The 19,717-nt window shown below is 37.0% G+C and overlaps 1 protein-coding gene across 3 annotated transcripts; it reads left to right on the top strand.

Annotated features, from left to right (window-relative positions):
• The first annotated feature begins 1,940 nt into the window (after positions 1 to 1,940).
• Positions 1,941 to 19,313, top strand: rasgrp2 (RAS guanyl releasing protein 2 (calcium and DAG-regulated)). Of its 3 annotated transcripts, XM_051878111.1 has the most exons (17): positions 1,941 to 2,138; positions 2,404 to 2,560; positions 3,810 to 3,912; positions 4,185 to 4,241; positions 6,531 to 6,662; positions 7,936 to 8,077; positions 8,170 to 8,343; positions 8,897 to 9,013; positions 9,336 to 9,617; positions 10,673 to 10,753; positions 11,029 to 11,136; positions 14,163 to 14,278; positions 14,393 to 14,534; positions 15,391 to 15,427; positions 15,532 to 15,693; positions 18,373 to 18,432; positions 18,557 to 19,313. In XM_051878111.1, exons 2-16 carry the CDS (start codon positions 2,491 to 2,493, stop codon positions 18,426 to 18,428), a joined length of 1,779 nt encoding a protein of 592 aa, XP_051734071.1. In that variant the 5' UTR covers positions 1,941 to 2,138; positions 2,404 to 2,490; the 3' UTR covers positions 18,429 to 18,432; positions 18,557 to 19,313. The 3 variants fall into 3 exon arrangements, 2 of the variants coding, with proteins under 2 accessions (XP_051734071.1, XP_051734070.1); XM_051878110.1 differs by having other exon boundaries at positions 18,373 to 19,313; XR_007927248.1 differs by lacking the exons at positions 18,373 to 18,432; positions 18,557 to 19,313 and having other exon boundaries at positions 14,163 to 14,250.
• Positions 19,314 to 19,717: the final 404 nt, after the last annotated feature.

The raw sequence follows: 19,717 nt of genomic DNA, 5'->3' as shown, positions 1-19,717 counted from the left end.
GCTGCACTGAAACTGTAATTTTGACCTTCAACCGTTTGGAGGCCATTAAAGTCCATTATAAGGAGAATAATCCTGGAATGTTTTCATCAAAAACCTTAATTTCTTTTCGACTGAAGAAAGAAAGACATGGACATCTTGGATGACATGGGGGTGAGTAAATTATCAGGAAAATTTTATATGAAAGTGAACTAATCCTTTAAAGTGTATGAAAATATGTGGCCACTGAGGGGAGCCAACACTGTTAAATTTCAAATTCAGAACTGTGGATGAGTGAAATATTTTGTGTACATGCTTTATCACAGTCCTTTGATGCTCAGGACTGTGATAAACATGTTAAATTTACTTAAGAAGCAAAATTCCATCAGCTGTAATTATATATTTTAAGATAAAATATTTATATAAATTCTAATATCTTGTTTATATATATATATTGTTTATATTTATCTCCTTATGTTGAGGTCTCTATGTTAATGCCAGTCAAAATCATGGCAGAAATTACATTAGACTACCAAAGATGTGCTGCAGTTGTACTTTGTTTTTAATCTATAAGTGAATCCTGATTATATTTTGCAGAGGGTGTTTATCCCAGTCTACCTGAAGTGCTCTCAGTGAAGAAAGGTCACAAAAGATCAACAATGCTGTGGTCAAGCAGGGCAATATATATACATATATTGTGTGTGTGTGTGTGTGTGTGTATGTATATATATACATATATACACACACACACACACACACACAATTTCTCGGTCTCGCTCTTTCACCGGCCACATTATTAGGTGTTGTGTTAGACCCCTTTTTCGCCTTCAGAGGTGCTTTAATTCTTCATGGCTTAGATTCAACAAGGTGGCCATTTGAGTATATGAAACCACTGTCATGTTCAAAAAAACAGTTTGAGATGATTTGAGCTTTGTGGCATGGTGCATTATCCTGCTGGAAATAGCCATCTGAAGATGGGTAGCCTATGTGGTAAATTAAACACTGCTCAGTTGGTAATAAGGGGCCCAAAGTGTGGGAAAATATCCCCACACCACCATAGCAGCCAGGCAAAGTTTTTTCAATCTTATCGTCTAATTTTGTTGACCCCGTGTGAATAGCCTCAGTTTCCTGTTTTCAGCTGACCGAGTGTCACCCGCTGTGGTCTTCTGCTGCTGTAGACCATCTGCTTCAAGGTTTGACGTGTTGTGCGTTCAGAGAAGCTCTTCTGCATTTCTCGGTTGTAACAAGTGGCTATTTGAGTTACTGTTGCCTTTCTATCAGCTCGAACCAGTCTGGCCATTCACCTCTGACTTTTAGCATCAGCAAGGCATTTTCGCCCACAGAACTGCCGTTCACTGGATATTTTCTTTTTTTCGGACCATTCTCTGTATAAACCCCAGAGATGGTTGTGTGTGAAAATCCCAGTAGATCAGTAGTTAAAATAATAAAACCCGTCTGGCATCAACACCCATTCCACATTGAAAGTCACTTAAATTACCTTTCTTCGGCATTCTGATGCTCATTTATACACGCCTAAATGCATATAGTTGCTGCCATGTGATTAGCTGATTAGATATTTGCTTTAACAAGCAATTGAATAGGTGTACCTAATAAAGTAGCCGGTGAGTATGTGTACTATATATATATATATATATATATATGTATGTACAGTATATCTATCTATCTATCTATCTATATATATATATATTAATCATAAACCTCATAAAGTTTTGTTTGATTTATGATTAAAATGAAAAAAAAAAAAATAAATACCAATGGGGGGGAAAAATCAAGAAATATTCTCTGACAACGTCTTAATATCTAATGTAGAAACCAAAACAAGAATAGTGATTTAGTATTTTTTTTTCTGTAACTAAAAAAAAACTTATCTCTCTCTCCATTTTTCTCACACTCCTCCACCCCTTTTTGGTGTGAATGTTAAAAATGAGACGAAAACATTGTGAACAGGAAATGCAACAGCTGTAAATTTCTCAACTGACAGGAAACCGTACAGGCAGTTGTACTTCAAGTGAACCCCATGTGAGGCCCTCTGTGGTTTTCAGTGCAGAGAGAGGCTATACTGAAACCCTGTGTTCATTAGCACTTCTGTTTTCAAAGACCATCAGTGATCACTGTTGGACCACTGATGCCAGATTCAACGGGTAAGTTCCTTTGAAAGAATTTCTAAGGCTTTTTTTCTTCTTCTGCTGTTGTCTGAGAACGGTTATTATGGATCTTTGATTCTTTTTTCTTTTATGCACCTTGTTTTTCTCTGGATGAGTCTTGTCCGTTGTATTATCCATGTGTGACCAGGATTTGTCTGCTTTTGATGAAAATGAAAAACCAGTGACACCTCTCACATCTGAACCATTCTCTGCTTTATTGATTCTGTTTCCTTTGCCGCGCGTGGCGTTGTCTCATTTTCAGACTGAAAAAGAGAGGGATCAAAGAGAGGAGTGGAAAATTAAGTGGGGGGAAAAGGAGGGGCTGTGGAGAACAGTGAAGTAGAAAAGGATGGAGAGCGTTTCATCGGATCAGTCAGCCAGCGTGGATGAGCTGGTGGAAGCCTGCATCAAAGCCTTTGGTCAGTGCTCATATTTGCTTCTTCCTTCTCTTGTGTAAACACTCAGATCAGCCAGTCGGAACAACACTGGCTTGTTCAACTGTGTGTATTTGTGTCTGTTTATCAATATTCACTGAAAAAATGGAAACATCTAAATTAAAGGGATAGTTCACCCAAAAATGAAAATTCTGTCATTTACTCACCCACAAGTTGTTCCACACCTGTATGAATTTCTTTCTTCTGCTGAACACAAAAGAACCAAACATTTGATAGGACTTCCATAGTATTTTTTTTCATACTATGATAGTCATTTGGGCCCGTCAACTGTTTGGTTACCATATTCTTCAAAATATCTTCTTTTGTGTTCAGCAGAAGAAAAATTCATAGAGCTTTGGAACAATTTGAGTGTGAGTGAATGATGACAGAGTCATTTTTGGGTGAACTATCCCTTTAACTGGTTTTATTCAAGTCCAAAATATTATTTAATATTGCTGAATCAACCTAAATACATTAATTTATACCAACAAAATACATTTTTATGAGTTAAATCAAGTTAAAAACAGCTCTTTAAGGTAACAATTGCAGCTTACCACTTTTTACAGTGTGGTCTATATAATAACTTGCATTTTACTTGATACATTTTAAAGGATTAGTTCACTTTCAAATGAAAATTAGCCCAAGCTTTACTCACCCTCAAGCCATCCTAGGTGTATATGACTTTCTTCTTTCTGATGAACACAATCTGAGAAATATTAATAAATATCCTGACGCATCCGAGCTTTATAATGGCAGTAAGCATTACCAAACGAGTATGAGCTGAAGAAAGTGCCTCCATCCACATCCATCCATCATAAACGTACTCCACACGGCTCCAGGGGGTTAATAAAGGCTTTAATAAATGCTTACTGCCATTATAAAGCTTGGATGCGTCAGGATATTTATTAATATTTCTCCGATTGTGTTCATCAGAAAGAAGAAAGTCATATACACCTAGGATGGCTTTAGGGTGAGTAAAACTTGGGCTAATTTTCATTTGAAAGTGAACTACTCCTTTAATGTGGGAAGGACAAAGAAAAAATTTAGCTTTAGACCTTTTGGATGAAGTTAACTTAAAATGTTTCTTTTATTTAATGTTTATTTACATGTACTCACAAAGCAATGCCATAATTTTTATGAGACCAGAAATATTCAAGCTATTAAATGAAAATCACAGGCTAATGGATTCATTTTAATGTGCAAATCGCTGTCTGGTTTTCTGTCTTCCTCACAGACAATGAAGGCGTTCTGAAGGAGACGTTTCTCGTGCGAATGTTTCTCACCATGCATCCCTGGTACCTGTCATCCAGTGACCTAGCCAAGAAACTCTTGCACAAGTATCCTACTTCAGAAGACCTGTCACGTTATACTTTCTGGGATCTCTGTATTTTAAAAACTAGCATTAATGTCAAATACGAGAAATGAAATGCAAGTCTAGTTTCCAATGTGACAGGCCGGCTTTTACGCTAGACATTTAGCACTTAGTACAGTCGGTCATGGGTGGGGTTTGTCATTTATAGAGAGGGCTGACAGCATCACAAACTGTTTCCATCACTCGCCTCACAGCCGATAATAGTAATGAAGTGGAGCTACCTTGACAGTATTACAGGTCTCAGGAACAGGATTGTTCTGCAAATCGCCAGTCTCAGATTTGTCACCTTGTCAAGTAGGTTAAAGACCCATTTGTTCACCTTTCTTTCTTTTCTTTTTTTTTTTTTTTACTTAGACATACAAAAAGCTTAATAACTGTACATATATGCTACATGGCGACTAAAAGCATGAAGACCAGGGGCACATTAATGCACGGGCTTCCATAGGGTGAAGCCTATGCTACTGGCTGCACGAAAATTATATTTTTCAAATAGGCTAATTATTTGTATATGAGCAAGTTTACAGTAGTGACAACCGCATTATATTAATAAACTCACACGCCCATAAATTTTCAGGACTCGCAACTGCATTTTCGGCGAAACCCTTGTGTGAACGGAACCGGACTGGACAACTAGTTTTCTGCAACGTCACACAGCGCGAGAGAGCCACTTTTCGCCGAACGCGGATTCAGTAGCCAGTCCCTAGCAACCAAACAGAGCACCCTAGCAACCGTTTAGCAAGACCTATATCTCTGCATCAGAACATCGTATAAAGATGGGGGTTAGCTCTTTTAACTCATACTAGCGTCATCTGAATGTTTTAGATCCAGTCTCTGTGTTCTATTGGTGCTGCTTTAAAGTCTCAATTTTATTTCAGGAGGTTTTAAATCTGGGAACGGAAAAATGCTGCTTAAAGGGATAGTTCACCCAAAAATGAAATTTCTATCATCATTTACTCACCCTCAAGTTGTTCAAAATCTGTATAATTTTCTTTGTTCTGTTGAACACAAAGGAAGATATTTTGAAGAATGTGTTAAACTGAACAGTTTTGGGGCACCATTGACTTCCATAGTAGTTTTTTCCTACTATGGAAGTCAATAGGTGCCCCAAAGTGGCCTGGTTACAAACTTTCTTCAAAATATCTTCCTTTGTGTTCAACAGGACAAATAAATTTATACAGATTTGGAATAACTTGAGGGTGAGTAAATGATGATAGAATTTAAATTTTTGGGTGAACTATCCCTTTAAATGTGATAATTAAACTTCATAAGGCTATGATTTAAATAAACGCAATCACTGCATGTTTCAAAGTAAAAACGCGGTGTTGTCGCATGTTCTGCGTGCTCATGCTTTTAGAGCAGTTTGCATTCGAATAACCATAATAATTGTTGTGATATACTGCTGATAAACTAAGACCGACGGAAAATGAAAAGTTGCGATTTTCTAAGCCGATATGGCTAGGAACTATACTCTCATTCCGACGTAATAATCAAGGAACTTTGCTGCTGTACCATGGGTGCTGCGTAATATCATTGCGCCTGCTGCACCCATGGTACAGCAGCAAAGTTCCTTCGCAAAAAAATCGCAACTTTTCATTTTCCGTCGGTCTTAGTACACAATGTAACTACAGAAGAGTCAAGTTTTAAATAGGAAAAATATCGAAACTCTTTGGTCATTTTTGAGCGAGATGCTAACGGCCTAATCAGATTCAATGAACTATGCTAAGCTATGTTAAAAGTGGTACCGCCAGACCCGGAGATCGGCTGAATGGATTCGAAAACAGTAAAACTCAACTGTCTAACTCTAGGGGAGTTGGAAAATGAGCCTATTTTCAAAAAAAGTGGAGTGTTCCTTTAATGTATAATAACGTAGTTGTTTATAAGCGGAGTTCTGCTTAGTTTATGTAACCGCTATAATTCTGCTGTTCCACCAGCGCCACCTACTTATAAAGCATGAATTTGCATATTGACCTATAAGTGGACTTCACAGGGCATTCCACCATTTTAAAAGAGATTCCAATCTGAAGGGAGTGAACACGTTCAGCAGGAAGGGCAATGTGAATGGCATACATAGCTTCACAGGAATTGGAACTACAGTTAAATAAGATAAAAGACACATCTAATATAAACAATTAGTTAAGTTTCATATTAAACATTGACAGACAATTATCACAAAATTTAGCACTTTCAAATATGACATTTTATATTAATTAAATTACATATTTAAAAAATTAAGACACGATATACAAGTGCACCAGTCAAACACGGCTGTCTAGCACTGTTTACATAAAAACAGTAGAAACATGTTATGTGTGAACAGCTCCTTATATGCACAAAAGCATCTGGCTGTGGCGTCCAAATACTATCTGGCCATCCAGTGTAAAATTCTTGTAAAGATGTGGATGTTTTTTGTCATAAGGCAGCTGGGTTAGATCACAGAGGTGTATTGTGAATTCGCATAAAGCAGTTAAGGCAAGACTATTCACTAAAAATACTCGTCCTCCTGAAGTCTTGCCCAGATCTATTTCATGGACAGCTACTCGGTGTCATAGTTCTCTCTGTTTTCTGTCTCTTTTTCTCTGTCAGGTACTGGATATCTGAGTTCCCAGCTGAGTTTGACCTGAACCCCGCACTTGCTGAACAGATCCGTGGTCTGAAAGAGCGACTGGAGCAGAATGGAGATGTGAGGCGTAGTCTGCTCATCGACATAGACAGCATGTGAGTCACAGGGGCACAGTATTCACCCAGACCGCTGCTCCTTTGATACGGAGGGCTGGAGAATGTGGAAGGATATTGTACTGAACATCACAAACAACCTGCGTGTCTGAGACACCCAAACAGCTGAGAAGTTCTTAGGTCAATGACAAATAAGAATGTCAAAGATGATGGAAAAGTCTAGTTAAACACAAACACATAAAGTCCTTGGATATGTAATCTTTGTTTGTTGGCTTTAGAAACTTTTATATCAATTTAAAGAAACAAAAATATATAATTATGTGAAGTGGTGTAACCATCAATTAAACCTGAAGATAACCTATTTCAGGGTAAGTTTTTTGGCAACACTTTATTTTGATAGTGCACTTCAGAAAAAGTAATTGCAACTACATGTCAACTAGCAGTCATTAGAGTTTTAGTAATATTGATGGTCCACCTAAATACATTCTACTGACTATAAGGAACTTTGCAACTACATGACAACATATTTTACTAACCGTAACCCTAACCCAATAGTCTACTAATGTGAGTTAGTTGACATATAGTTGCAAATTAATGAAACTTAGTAGACATGTAGTTGCAAAGTTACTTATAGTTATGAGCGCCAGACGGGTACGGTACTTGCTACTGCCAATATATACACGACACACTGCTGTGAACAAGTAAGACATTCTACTGCTGTGTATATATATATATATATATATATATATATATATATATATAGTGTATATGATTTACCCGTAGCAGATCTATACAGGTGGAGCTTGGGAAGGTGGAGGGTTTCTAAAGGGCGCTGCACTGCTAAGGCAATGCTACCCAAGTATTTGAAGGTTGAGCATGCAAGCTCATTGCCGGAAACCAGTCAGCTGTGCCCTTTAGATAATGATGCAGATATGAGCAGGTTAAGTTAAAGGACCTATTAGCCTGTGTCATCTAGAGTTTTATGGCAGAACTTTGTATTTTTATGTAATTATTAAGATTTAAAAATTATTCCAAATGCATTAATAATAATTTCAAAATGTTTTAAAGATGTGTATTCAATCAATATTGTATGAACTACATTTAAAATGCACTTTTGCATAACTTAATAGATCCAGAGTGTCGCGTCATTGACTCTATAGTACATATAAAATGCAATTGTCTATTTTTAAGTTAAATTAAAATATACTTAAATATGAAATCAATACAAATCACTAATCCAAACAGTAGCCAATGTGATATATATGCATAATGGAGAAAGAATAGAAATACAATGTCTTGTTTGTTTTGCCTGTAGCCCATCATACGAATGGCGACGTCAACTGGAAGAGACTGTCCAGAAGAAACGCAAGACCTCTCTTCTTTTTGACCACCTGGATGCTTCTACCCTGGCTGAACACCTTACGTATATGGAGTACAAATCGTTTTGCAAAATTCTGGTAATATATAGATGCAGTATTAATCACATATTTGTGCTTGTAATAGCATGACCTCGAGTCTGAGTTCATATTGCAAATCTGTTCCCCCTCAGTTCCAGGACTACCACAGTTTCGTGATGCACGGCTGCACGGTGGATAATCCCATTCTGGAGCGTTTCATTACTCTGTTTAACAGTGTTTCCCAGTGGATCCAGATCATGGTTCTCAGTAAGCCTACAGCTCAGCAGAGAGCCACTGTCATCAGTGAATTCATCAAAGTGGCCCAGGTTAATCCAACTCGCTTGCTTGCTTATATTTTAAGACATGTAATCTGTTTACAGCAGGGTCCAAAAGTCTGAGACCACATGGAACATCTGGGATTCAGAATCTAATTTAAACCTGAAAACAAACAGAATGTTTTAGGATTTTGACATTAATATATAGGCCTGTGTGCGTGTACTTACTTTGTGGGGTGTATCTTTGACTTTCTGGGGTCTTTTACTTGGACCCCACAAAGACAAAATCTTTTATATGTGACTAAATGTTAGGGATTCAGGTATGCCCTATGTTATCAGGACAAAATGTCCCCACAAAGATGCCAGTTACCTTGTCTTTGTGGGGTCATTTTTTGCTCATCAGGAAAACCACTTATAAATCATACTAAATTATGTTTTTTGAAAACGTAAAAACAGAGTTTTCTGTGATGGGTACGTATAGGGTTCAGGTTAGGGGATAGAATATACAGTTTAAAATCATTATGTCTATGGAATGCCCTCATAAAACTTGAAAACCCAACATGTGTGTGTGTGTGTGTGTGTGTGTGTGTGTGTGTGTGTGCAGAGGCTACTGCAGCTGCAGAACTTCAACACACTGATGGCTGTAGTGGGTGGGCTCAGCAACAGCTCCATTGCTAGACTCAAAAATACCCAGGCGCTCATCAGCAGCGAGACGCGCAAGGTAAGGACTGCCAGAGAGCTGCTTTGTAAACACACCTCCAATACTGGTAGAAAAAAACAAACAGCTGTAACACTCCAAATCTGGCAATGGGAGATAAGATTCTTAAGTTCCACTTTACAGTAGGTGGCTTGATTGCCATTTTCATACTCTCTGCCAGATTGCACAGAAATATCAATACTCAAGTCAAGTGCTCTGTTATCAGGCAACCAAACATGAGCAGAAATATCTTTTACCCATGTACTAACTACTGAAATCCACTTTCCTCATATTTCGGCTGCACCGACCTTCATCCTAACGGATGGCCTCCTCTGTGTTTAATCAGGTGTTTGATGAATTGGTGGAGCTGGTCACTTCCTCTGGAAACTACAGTCGCTACCGTCAGCGTTTCTCTGAATGTTTGGGATTCCGCTTTCCCATCCTCGGGGTACATTTGAAGGACCTGATTGCTGTCCATGTGGCCCTGCCTGATTGGTTTGACCCAGAGAAGACTAGGGTCAACCTAACCAAGACCCATCAATTGTACGCCATCCTGGAAGAGCTGGCGCTCATTCAGAGCACTCCACCCAGTATAGAAGCCAATTCAGACCTGCTGAATCTGCTTATAGTGAGTCTATTATGGGTGGGACGGGTTTGCTGTAATCAAAATCCAGTGATGGCAAAGCTGAATTTTCAGCACTCATTACTCTAGTCGTCAGTGTCACACGATCCTTCAGAAATCATTCTAATGCTGATTTGATGCTTGGGAAATATTTGTACTTTTTAGGTAAATATTTCTTTTAAAGGGTTAGTTCACCCAAAAATGAAAATAATGTCATTTATTACTCACCCTCATGCTGTTCTACACTCGTAAGACCTTCGTTCATCTTCGGAACACAAATTAAGATATTTTTGTTCAAAATCCGATGGCTCAGTGAGGCCTGCATAGCCAGCAATGACATTAATGTACTAAAAAGATATTTAAATCAGTTCATGTGAGTACAGTGGTTCAATATTAATATTATAAAGCAACGAGAATATTTTTGGTGCGCCAAAAAAAACAAAATAACGACTTATAGTGATGGCCGATTTCAAAACACTGCTTCCTTAAGCTTCGGAGCGTTATGAATCTTTTGTGTCGAATCATGATTCGGATCGCGAGTCAAACCGCCAAACTGCTGAAATCACGTGACTTTGGCGCTCCGAACTGCTGATTCGACACAAAAAGATTCATAACGCTCCGAAGCTTCATGAAGCAGTGTTTTGAAATCGGCCATCAATATATAAGTCATTATTTTGTTTTTTTGGCGCACCAAAAATATTCTCGTTGCTTTATAATATTAATATTGAACCACTGTACTCACATGAACTGATTTAAATATGTTTTTAGTACATTAATGGATCTTGAGAGAGGAAATGTCATTGCTGGCTACGCAGGTCTCACTGAGCCATCGGATTTCAACAAAAATATCTTAATTTGTGTTCCGAAGATTAACGAAGGTCTTACGGGTGTGGAACAGCATGAGGGTGAGTAATTAATGACATTATTTTCATTTTTGGGTGAACTAACCCTTTAAATAGATTGATATTTAAGTAGGAGACATGGAGGTTGATATAGCCTTCAAATGTATAAATTTAAATCAATTATAGTTCATCATTTGCATTTCTTCTGTATCTGTCCAGGTGTCTTTGGACCAGTACCACTCAGAGGACGAGATATATCAGCTATCTTTACAGAGGGAGCCTCGCAGTATTAAACTATCTGTGAGTCACCCCACCAACATAACAACTTCTCAGATAGCAAATCATTGGCCACCATGAGGTAGAAACCACCAATTACAACCACTCATGACACAATTTGACAGATTAATTTTCCTAGTATGTTGCTTGCATAATCCACTTACGTGGACTTGCAGCTGGGGGACTGAAACATTACTCTATAATTATTCTGTTCAAACAACGGACAGCCGTCATTTATCCATATCTACTGGTGCCTTATTTTCACTTGCTAAATACACCATTGATTTCTGGCCTCTTAGAATTCCAGCTCAAAGTCACAGTCACCCCTAATAGAACAGTGGGCATCTTCAGTCAAACCCAAAGCGGATCCAGGCATTATCAACAAGCACATTGAAAAAATGGTGGAGGTATGTGACATGCGTTACTTTTAGTTCATTTATGATTTTTCTGAATAATTCTTTGATTTTCATGTTAACTTATTGCACAGAATTCCCAATTCCAGAAAAGAATCAAGAATCTGTGATTTGTTAAATCTCTTTAACCTTTATTTAACTGACAAAAAGTACAAAGAAAAGATTTTCAAAGTTTTCAGCTGACCAGCTTAAGTGTATTTTGTAAATATAAACAAATTTTGATTTTGATGGCTGCAATACACTGGGACAGAGGCATGTTTACCACTGTGTCACATTACCTTTCCGTTTAATTACACTTTTTAAATGTTTGGAAATTGAGGATACTATTTGTTGGAGTTTTGCAAGTGGAATTTTTGCCCAATCTCGCCTGATACAAGACAGCTGCTCAACAGTCTATGGTCGTCGTTGTCTGATTCTCCTTTTCATGAGGGGCCTTAAATTTTCAATAAGAGACTGCTGTAGGCAGGCCAGTCAAGCACATCCTCTACTGTGTAGAGGTCTAGAAACCACTCTGTTGTAGCATGTGCAGAATGAGGCCTGGCATTGTCTTGATTCCCGGGTAATATGTCATCTTGATGGTTTTATGTGTCTTTGTACAATCACAATACACGCCTCCACGTTAATGGTACCTTCATACATATGCAAGTGACTCGGACTGAGATTTCTCTGGATTCCCTGAATCTTTTCACAATATTATGTATGGTAGATGGTGAAATACCTAAATACTTTGCAGTCTTGCATTGAGAAATGTGATTTTTGAATTGTTTGACACGATCTCTCATGAAATTTGGCACAAAGTGGTGCGCCATGACCCATCTTTGCTTGCAAAGACAGTCTTTGGTGGATGCTCCTTTTATACCCAAAAACGATACCCTCACCAGTTACCAGTTCACTTGCTAATTGTGGACTGTTTTAAAAGCAGTTTAACTTGGATATTCTATGAACACTTTTATTTTGTCTCTGTCCTAACTTTTTTGGAGTGTGTTGCAGCCATCAAAATCAAAATATGTTAATATTTACAAAATACAATTATGTTGGACAGTGAAAACATTGGATTTTTTTTTCTTTTTTCTTTTAGGATAATATGTAAAGGATAAAGTAAAGGGAGCCAGTCATTATCACAAAATAAATGCAATAATGAGCTGTGTAAAAATATATATTTTTGGTTATAAAACAAACCATCCCCTTGGAATTATAAGGTTCTATCTGCATTCTGAACAGTTTTGAGATATTAAGCTTCAAAGTTTTTGCATTCCATTAGACTTTGTAGATAGAGCCTTTTTGTTTTCTAAATAAAAAGTCCCAAAGTGTACATAACATGAAGAAGAAAAAAAAAGAAAAAAAAATCACAATGTAAATAAGTTGTCACAGAATAAGAATATGTGAATAACTCAATTTTGACAAAAATGTAAGATAGAACATTATAATTCCAAGGGGACGAAATGTATTCATATATTTACAAATTTATTTAAATAGTATATATTTGATATATACTATTTGTTTGATACAACAGTATTGTATTACTGTATCACTCGACTTTTGTGTTTGCAGTTCTAGACAGACTGTCAGTCTCTGGGCCTTATTTGAATGATCTAAGCACATGGTCTAAAGCGCATAGCGCACTTAGGGCGTGTCCGAATCCACTTTTGCTAGTTTAACGACGGGAAAAATGGTCGTCGTGCCCGGCACATGGTCTAAAAGGGTTGTCCCTATTCTCTTAATGAGTAATGGGTGTGTTTTGGGCATAACGTGCAATAAACCAATCAGAGTCTCATCTCCCATTCCTTTTCAAAAGCCAGTTGCGCTCGTGCCATTTCACATTCACTATTTACATGGTGGAATTTGCAAGCAGAAAAACTGAATGCTTCTCTAGTGAGGAAATGGATCTGCTCGTGCACAAGGTTAAAGACCATCGACGGGACAAGCCGGATTCCACCTAAGCATTTTTATCTTTATGCACACAATAATAATCTTTTACATTGTAATCCTTTTATTTTTAATATTTGGCATGTTTGTGTGCTGCTGCACGTCCCTGTGTGTGTAATAAGCAGAGTGTACACGCGTTGTGTACCCGCCTATAGGCGCATATTACTAACGCTCTCTTTGAATAACAAAAAAATATTGCGCCATTGGCTTTAGACCAGGTTTCAGTTGGTCAATGGCGTAGTCTATTTCAGTTGCCTCAAAATAGCAACGCACCAACAATGCGCCTGAACACACCTCGTTTTCAGACCAGCACGCCCATGGATGCACAAATAGGCACAAATGCATTTGCTATTTAAACATCGTGGCGCAGGATATGAAAATGATAACTGCGTCGGGCTGAAACTAGCAAAAAACACTTGAGTCACGCCTAGCGCCGCAATGTGCCGGATGTATGATAGGGCCCTCTGTGTAAGTGGTGTAGATTTTTCAGGGACTCTTTATGTTGAGTACATCAACAGGTGGCAAAAAGTGACTTTCTTTATGAGTGAGTCAATTATAATCATTCATTCAGCTGATTCATTCAGAAACACAAATTCAATCAAGAAAGTGACTGACCTTATGAGAGAGTCACTGAATCAGTCACTCAACCAATTTGTTCAAAAACACAGATTCATGCAAAAATGAAACAAGTGACTTACCTTATGAGTGAGTCATTGAATCATTTACTCAACCAATTCATTTAAAACACTGATGCATTCAAAGATGAAACAAGTGATTGATCTTATGAGTGAGTCATTGAATCATTCACTCAACCTATTTGTTCAAAAACATTGATTCATTCAGGAACATAACTGGGAGACTTGCAACTGATTTATTCTGCTTTTTTTTTTTTTTTTTTGGGGGGGGGGGGGGATATTTTTATAGGTGGAGCAAAAATAACTGGTAATATTGTGTCTGAAATTTAAGTGAAATGTAAGTGATATGAACTTATTTAAAGAACGGGTGAATAAAACAAAGATCACTCTATTGCATTAATTTGATAAGAGAGCTGTGTATTAAGTTAATTTACTAATCAGATGACATCTCATTTTCAGTCAGTGTTCCAAAATTTTGACACTGATAGCGATGGCTACATTTCCCAAGAAGAGTTTGAGATCATCAGGAGCAATTTCCCTTACCTCGGCAAGTTTGATGAACTGGACCAAAACCAGTGGGTTTATCAAGACATCTGTCCAGTTTATCTAGAGTAATTATTTTCCCTCATTTGTCAAAGTCTACAGTACAGTAAAGGCCCCATCTTTCTCTTTTTCATTTTCTTTCCCAGGGACTGTAAAATTAGCCGAGAGGAGATGATTGAGTACTTCACAAAGGCAAGCTCCTTACAAAACTGTAAGATGGGTTTTGTTCACACGTTTACAGAGACAAGCAGTATCAAGCCTTCATTTTGTCGGCACTGCTCTCGCTTGGTGAGTACACATTTTATATGGAGCTTGAACTCTTTATCTTCATCTCCAACGTGATGACAACCCACACAAAAGATGAAATAAGATCTTTTCAGTGTCATGAGAAACAGACATATAGATCTGTACTTATTTCAAAAAGCACAGATGTACATAATGCCTATTTTATTATCACTCGTAAGCCAGACTGTATTTACGGCTTCCATTCGTTCATATTTGTCTCTGCTGTCAGAGGTTTATGGTGCTTGTGCTGTTTTCGCTCAGAATGCAGCAGTGTGTTTTAGGGTGTGTCTGAGGGATGTTGTTATGTTCACAGTTGGTACTTGGGTGTAGACAGTAACCACTTCCTATTTTCTAATTTCCTGTCAAGATCCACCCCAGTACAGAACGTGCTTTCCTTTTTCGTTAGTGTTCTTTTTTTTTTTTTAACCAGTGTTTTCGAAGACATTCAGTGAATGTAATTAAATAAAGCTTTTTCTATGCCATTAAATTAAAGGTCTATTTTTCTTATATATAAAGAAATAAGTAGAATTTTTGAAAAATGTTTAACGTTAAGTCCCCTGGCATGACATAGACTCCAGTCATATCATTAGCACAATAAAACAAGAAGTAAAGAATTAAGTATATTTTAATTTTGTAGAAAATTAAATTAAATATATTACATACACTAGCATTCAAGGTTTGGAGTCAGTAAGATTTTTGAATTATTCAGAAAGGATGCACTAAATTGATCAAAAGTGACAGAAATCTTTTGTAACAATATTATTTTACTATTTACTATAAATGCTGCTCTTTATATATATATATATATATGTGTGTGTGTGTGTATATAGACTTATTTTATATATGCTAATTCTTGCAGATATGGGGATTTTACAAACAGCGATGCAAATGCAAAGGTATGAAACAAAATGAACTGTGACGTGTGTGTGTGTGTGTGTGTGTGTGTGTGTGTGTGTGTGTGTGTAAATGTAGCATTGTGACCCTCCTCTCTGTTTTTCAGTGTGTGGGGTGAGCTGTCATAAAGACTGCTGCAGTCATTTGGCCATTGAGTGCCGCAAGCGTGCACAAAGCGTCAGTTGTCACAATGACGCTTCCTTTAAGGCCACACGCTCTTTCAGCTTTCCGCCTCCCTCCAGCACAGAGCCAATAGCAGAGTACCCAGGTAAATGCACAATAATACACAAATGTACTTGAACACAAGACGCACACACACACACACACACACACACGTTACAATACACAATCCTGCACCTACAGACTGTGGGGTCCAGAAGAAAAATAAGGGATTTAAATATAAACATGGAAATAAATAAAATTTTAAACAATTTAAAACAAAGAAACAAAAATGAAATATTAAAAAAAGAATAATAAGAAATATAAAAAGTACCTTTTTTGCTTAATTTCTTATATATATATATGCCAAATTGTGCAGGCATAATTTTTGGCCAGGCTGTCATACAAAGAAATGAGGAACACATGCAAAAACAAGAGAGAACCAACAAAATATTAATAACTGATTATGTTTTAGTCAATGTATGCTTTTTCTTGTGAGCTTTTTGGTTAAAGCTGCAGTCTGTAACTTTTTTTGGTTAAAATGTATCCAAAATAAATTTTTGAGCAAGTACATAACCAGCCAGTGTTCAAAACTATCTTTTTACCCTTCTTACCGATTCACAACGGTAAGCTTGTAATAATGTTTTTTCTAATTCGAGTGATACTGGTAGGTTTCCGTGGGAAATTCGAGCATGCCGCCGTTTTTCTTTGCGTCATTACGTCACGTCTGTTTACATAAATAATGATTCCGAGCTAGTAGGCTATATCATGTGAGAATGCTGCTGGTGGCGGATCATCAGGGGTGTAGTTTGTGGGGGGGATGGGGGGAAGGTAACCCCCCTAATATTCAAATCCATCAGTTACACCCCCCAATATTTCAACATGAAAATCACAGTAGATCAAATGAAAAATATGTAGAATTCATTTATTTTGTAACAATAATTTTGTTTCTATTCAGATATGAGTTTGTCATAATAAATTAGACAAAAAAATACTCCCCCTCCATTGAACCGATTGGTAACGCCCAACCAATGCGTCGCACTTTCACCAAAACAACGCGAGTGGTGCTGCACTGTTTGAACGGGAGAGCACGGGCAGCACCAAAAATGAAGAGAACCGCTGCCCAGCCGTCTATATTAAACTGCTGGTCAAAGAGGGACGTTAAAAAGAATAAAGCATGTTCTGAGAAGGAGGTATGAGAATATTGTGTAATAGCTAACTACATTACACATAGGTATTTTAGCTAGCTAATCCATTGCAATTTAGCCATAACTATCAGGCATGTAACTGTAACCAGTTACCAAAACAGCCGTCTGTTTTGTTAGTTCATTTCTCAATAGTGTCTGTAATTATCAATGACAAAAGTATTCACATCGGTGTTTGTTTTCTTCCTGAATTAATCTGACTTTTGAACGAATTGGCTGAACGATTTAAGTGGTTCACTTAAACAGCGAATCGCTGCCGCCTACTGGCGGTTTCAATTTTTAACATAATTTCTTTCTTTTTAGAATCACTCAGTTATGTTAGAATTTGATGAATGATTATACATACATTTCATAAAGTTATAAAGTATAGATAGATAGATAGATTTAGTTTGATTGATAGATAGATAGATAGATAGATAGATAGATAGATAGATAGATAAAGAAGAAATAAATTATCCAATAACGTAAAACATATTATTACAGATTATTATTATTATTATTATTTAATTAAAAAAATAATAACAGGCAGCATACCAACGTTCAACCCCCCCCAATGTTGAAACCAAATCTACGCCCTTGCCGATCATTTATAGCCTTTTCTCAAAGCAGCTGGAATAATTAAACTTATCATTTTAATGGCAGATTGTATGGTATGACAAATGGACAATTAGAGATTAGACTGTACAGAAATTGAAATCTACAGGTAACGCTAATACACACTAAATAGACATAGTCACGCAATGCTGATGTTGTTAACATTAACAATTTGAGAACAAAGTATAACAATAATAATTTGCATGGTTTGATGTGATATGAGTTTAGCGATCGTTAGATTTAATCACCATTGGTAGCATGATTAATTGTATCTTAATGCTTTTTTTCCTCAGTTGGTCAGAACAAAAGCGGCAGACATGTTACTTACTTGTTCAGATGACATTTTCCGGTGAAAATTCTTATTTTGGTCATACTTCCAAGACTACAATCTGTGATTCCGAAGTACATCAGTGCGGTAACTGACAGACACACATTCTCCTCAAAACATTAGATTCATCCGCGCTGAGGAGCCGTGCCGATGCACAACCCACGTAAAGATGATAATTCCGCAAATGGCTGCAATTGCGTGTTTCGAACAGAGATGGCGACAAAGAGGCTAAACTTACAGACTGCAGCTTTAATTATTTTTTAAATTAAATGGTGACATATATTTTTATTTACAAAGAACATAACGGATATATTTTACTTACAAATAAAATAAAATAATCAACAATATTTTACTGTAAACATAAATGTGAACATATATTCTTATGTACCTACAAATAAAATGAATGTAATAAAAAATATTTTACTATAATGGTACATGTATTGTCAAGTTTAATAACTCGTTATTAATGAAAAGAAAAAAAAAAACACATTTGTAATTAAATTAGAAAAATGCTAAATAAAACCATTTTCACTAGTTTCTTTACCTAGTAGAATCCCGATCCTGTCTAGTATTCCATACAATTTATCTTTTGAAGAATAAACGATGATAGTAACTTGCAGTGACATCCCAGCCTTTTCTCTCCCTCTCTATACCTCCACAGTCATCACAGACGGCTCTCAGGAGGAACAGGATGAGGTTTTTGATGTCCACCTTTGATGAGGTTAAAGAAGATGTATATTGCCAACACATTCACCTCGTGGTTGAGAGCTTTTTCATTAAGTCCTTCTCACGAAGAGAAATCCATCACCTGGCATTAGATACGTTCCTCTCCTCTCTTTCCATAGGAACATCCTGGAGCAAATCCATAAGCAACCGCAGCAGCAGTGAGGGAGATACACTGTTCTCCAAAGCAGCGTTTTTGTTCATGCGTTTGTTGTCCACTGTGATCCATTCTCTTGAACTCTCCTATACTGTGATTTCTCCTGGGTTGTTGCTCAGAAAATAGTACATGGATTTCAAATAAATAAGAAAAGTACCACTGTTAAGTTGCAACATATTTGAAGAGGTCATATATTTAATTTTTATTATTATTTTTTAACACAAGGAATGTTGTGGGACTAAAAAATATAACATCGCAATTAACAATCTGTCACTTATGCACAGAACAGTACAGGGTATTTCTTCTGTACCATTTAGTTGAGAATATATGATCATATCTGACACTGTACAAGACTGATATTTGTTTTATAACCGAGAATACTATTTAAATTGCAATTCCTGTAACTGCATGATTTCACTGATCTCTTCAATTCTCATGATATGAATTATACAGAGAGGACAAGGTCAAATGAATGACGTGTTGCAGACATTATTGTGCCACGGCCATCTCTCATCACAGGCTTTGATTTCTCACCAACAGAAGGCGCTGTTGTTTTAAAATGAGAGACTGATATATGACACGATCTTGTGCTGCCTCATTTGCTTTCTGTTTTTATGTTTAGCCTATATTAATATTATGCAGATGAGTCATTTGTTTTCTTTATTGTACATTTACTTTTTTGCCGCGGAAATGTGTAATAGAATAGAACATTTCATCAAATAGTCTGCTGTCTGTCTTTTTTTAATCATTAAAAGACACTGAGAGATTGTCAAGGGAGGTTGCTGAGGAAACGGCATCGTCGACATATTCACTGTCCAGACAAACAGCTGTAAGCTGAAAACGGAAGCAAGAAGAAAAAAGTTTCAAGGTTTTATTTTTATTGCACTAGCCTATTTACTGTAAACATCATGCTGTGTGAATCAGCTGAAATTGGCCTAGATCTATCTAGCAGGTTGAACCTTTAGCTGCAAAGCTACATTTATGTTCACAGTTAAGTTGTGCTTTCCACTTTATCAGCGGGCTTTTAAAGTTATTTTTTAACACTTCGCCGGTGAACCGTGTCACTTGGAGAGCAAAAACTGCTATTATTGCTATGAAATCATAGGCGGTGGTGCGGGTGGGGCTT

This window comes from Ctenopharyngodon idella, chromosome 21 (genome assembly GCF_019924925.1).
Source record: "Ctenopharyngodon idella isolate HZGC_01 chromosome 21, HZGC01, whole genome shotgun sequence".
Lineage (NCBI taxonomy): Eukaryota > Metazoa > Chordata > Actinopteri > Cypriniformes > Xenocyprididae > Ctenopharyngodon > Ctenopharyngodon idella.
Note: the sequence above shows the minus strand (reverse complement) of the source record. Positions and strands in the feature narration are given on the sequence as shown.

Bases quoted from the DNA above. Each gene is read 5' to 3' on its own strand.
- rasgrp2 (XM_051878111.1), top strand. From the start codon at position 2,491: ATGGAGAGCGTTTCATCGGATCAGTCAGCCAGCGTGGATGAGCTGGTG. The intron at 9,014-9,335 runs GTAAGGACTGCC...GTGTTTAATCAG, and splicing joins TCAGCAGCGAGACGCGCAAG to GTGTTTGATGAATTGGTGGA. The intron at 9,618-10,672 runs GTGAGTCTATTA...GTATCTGTCCAG, and splicing joins ACCTGCTGAATCTGCTTATA to GTGTCTTTGGACCAGTACCA.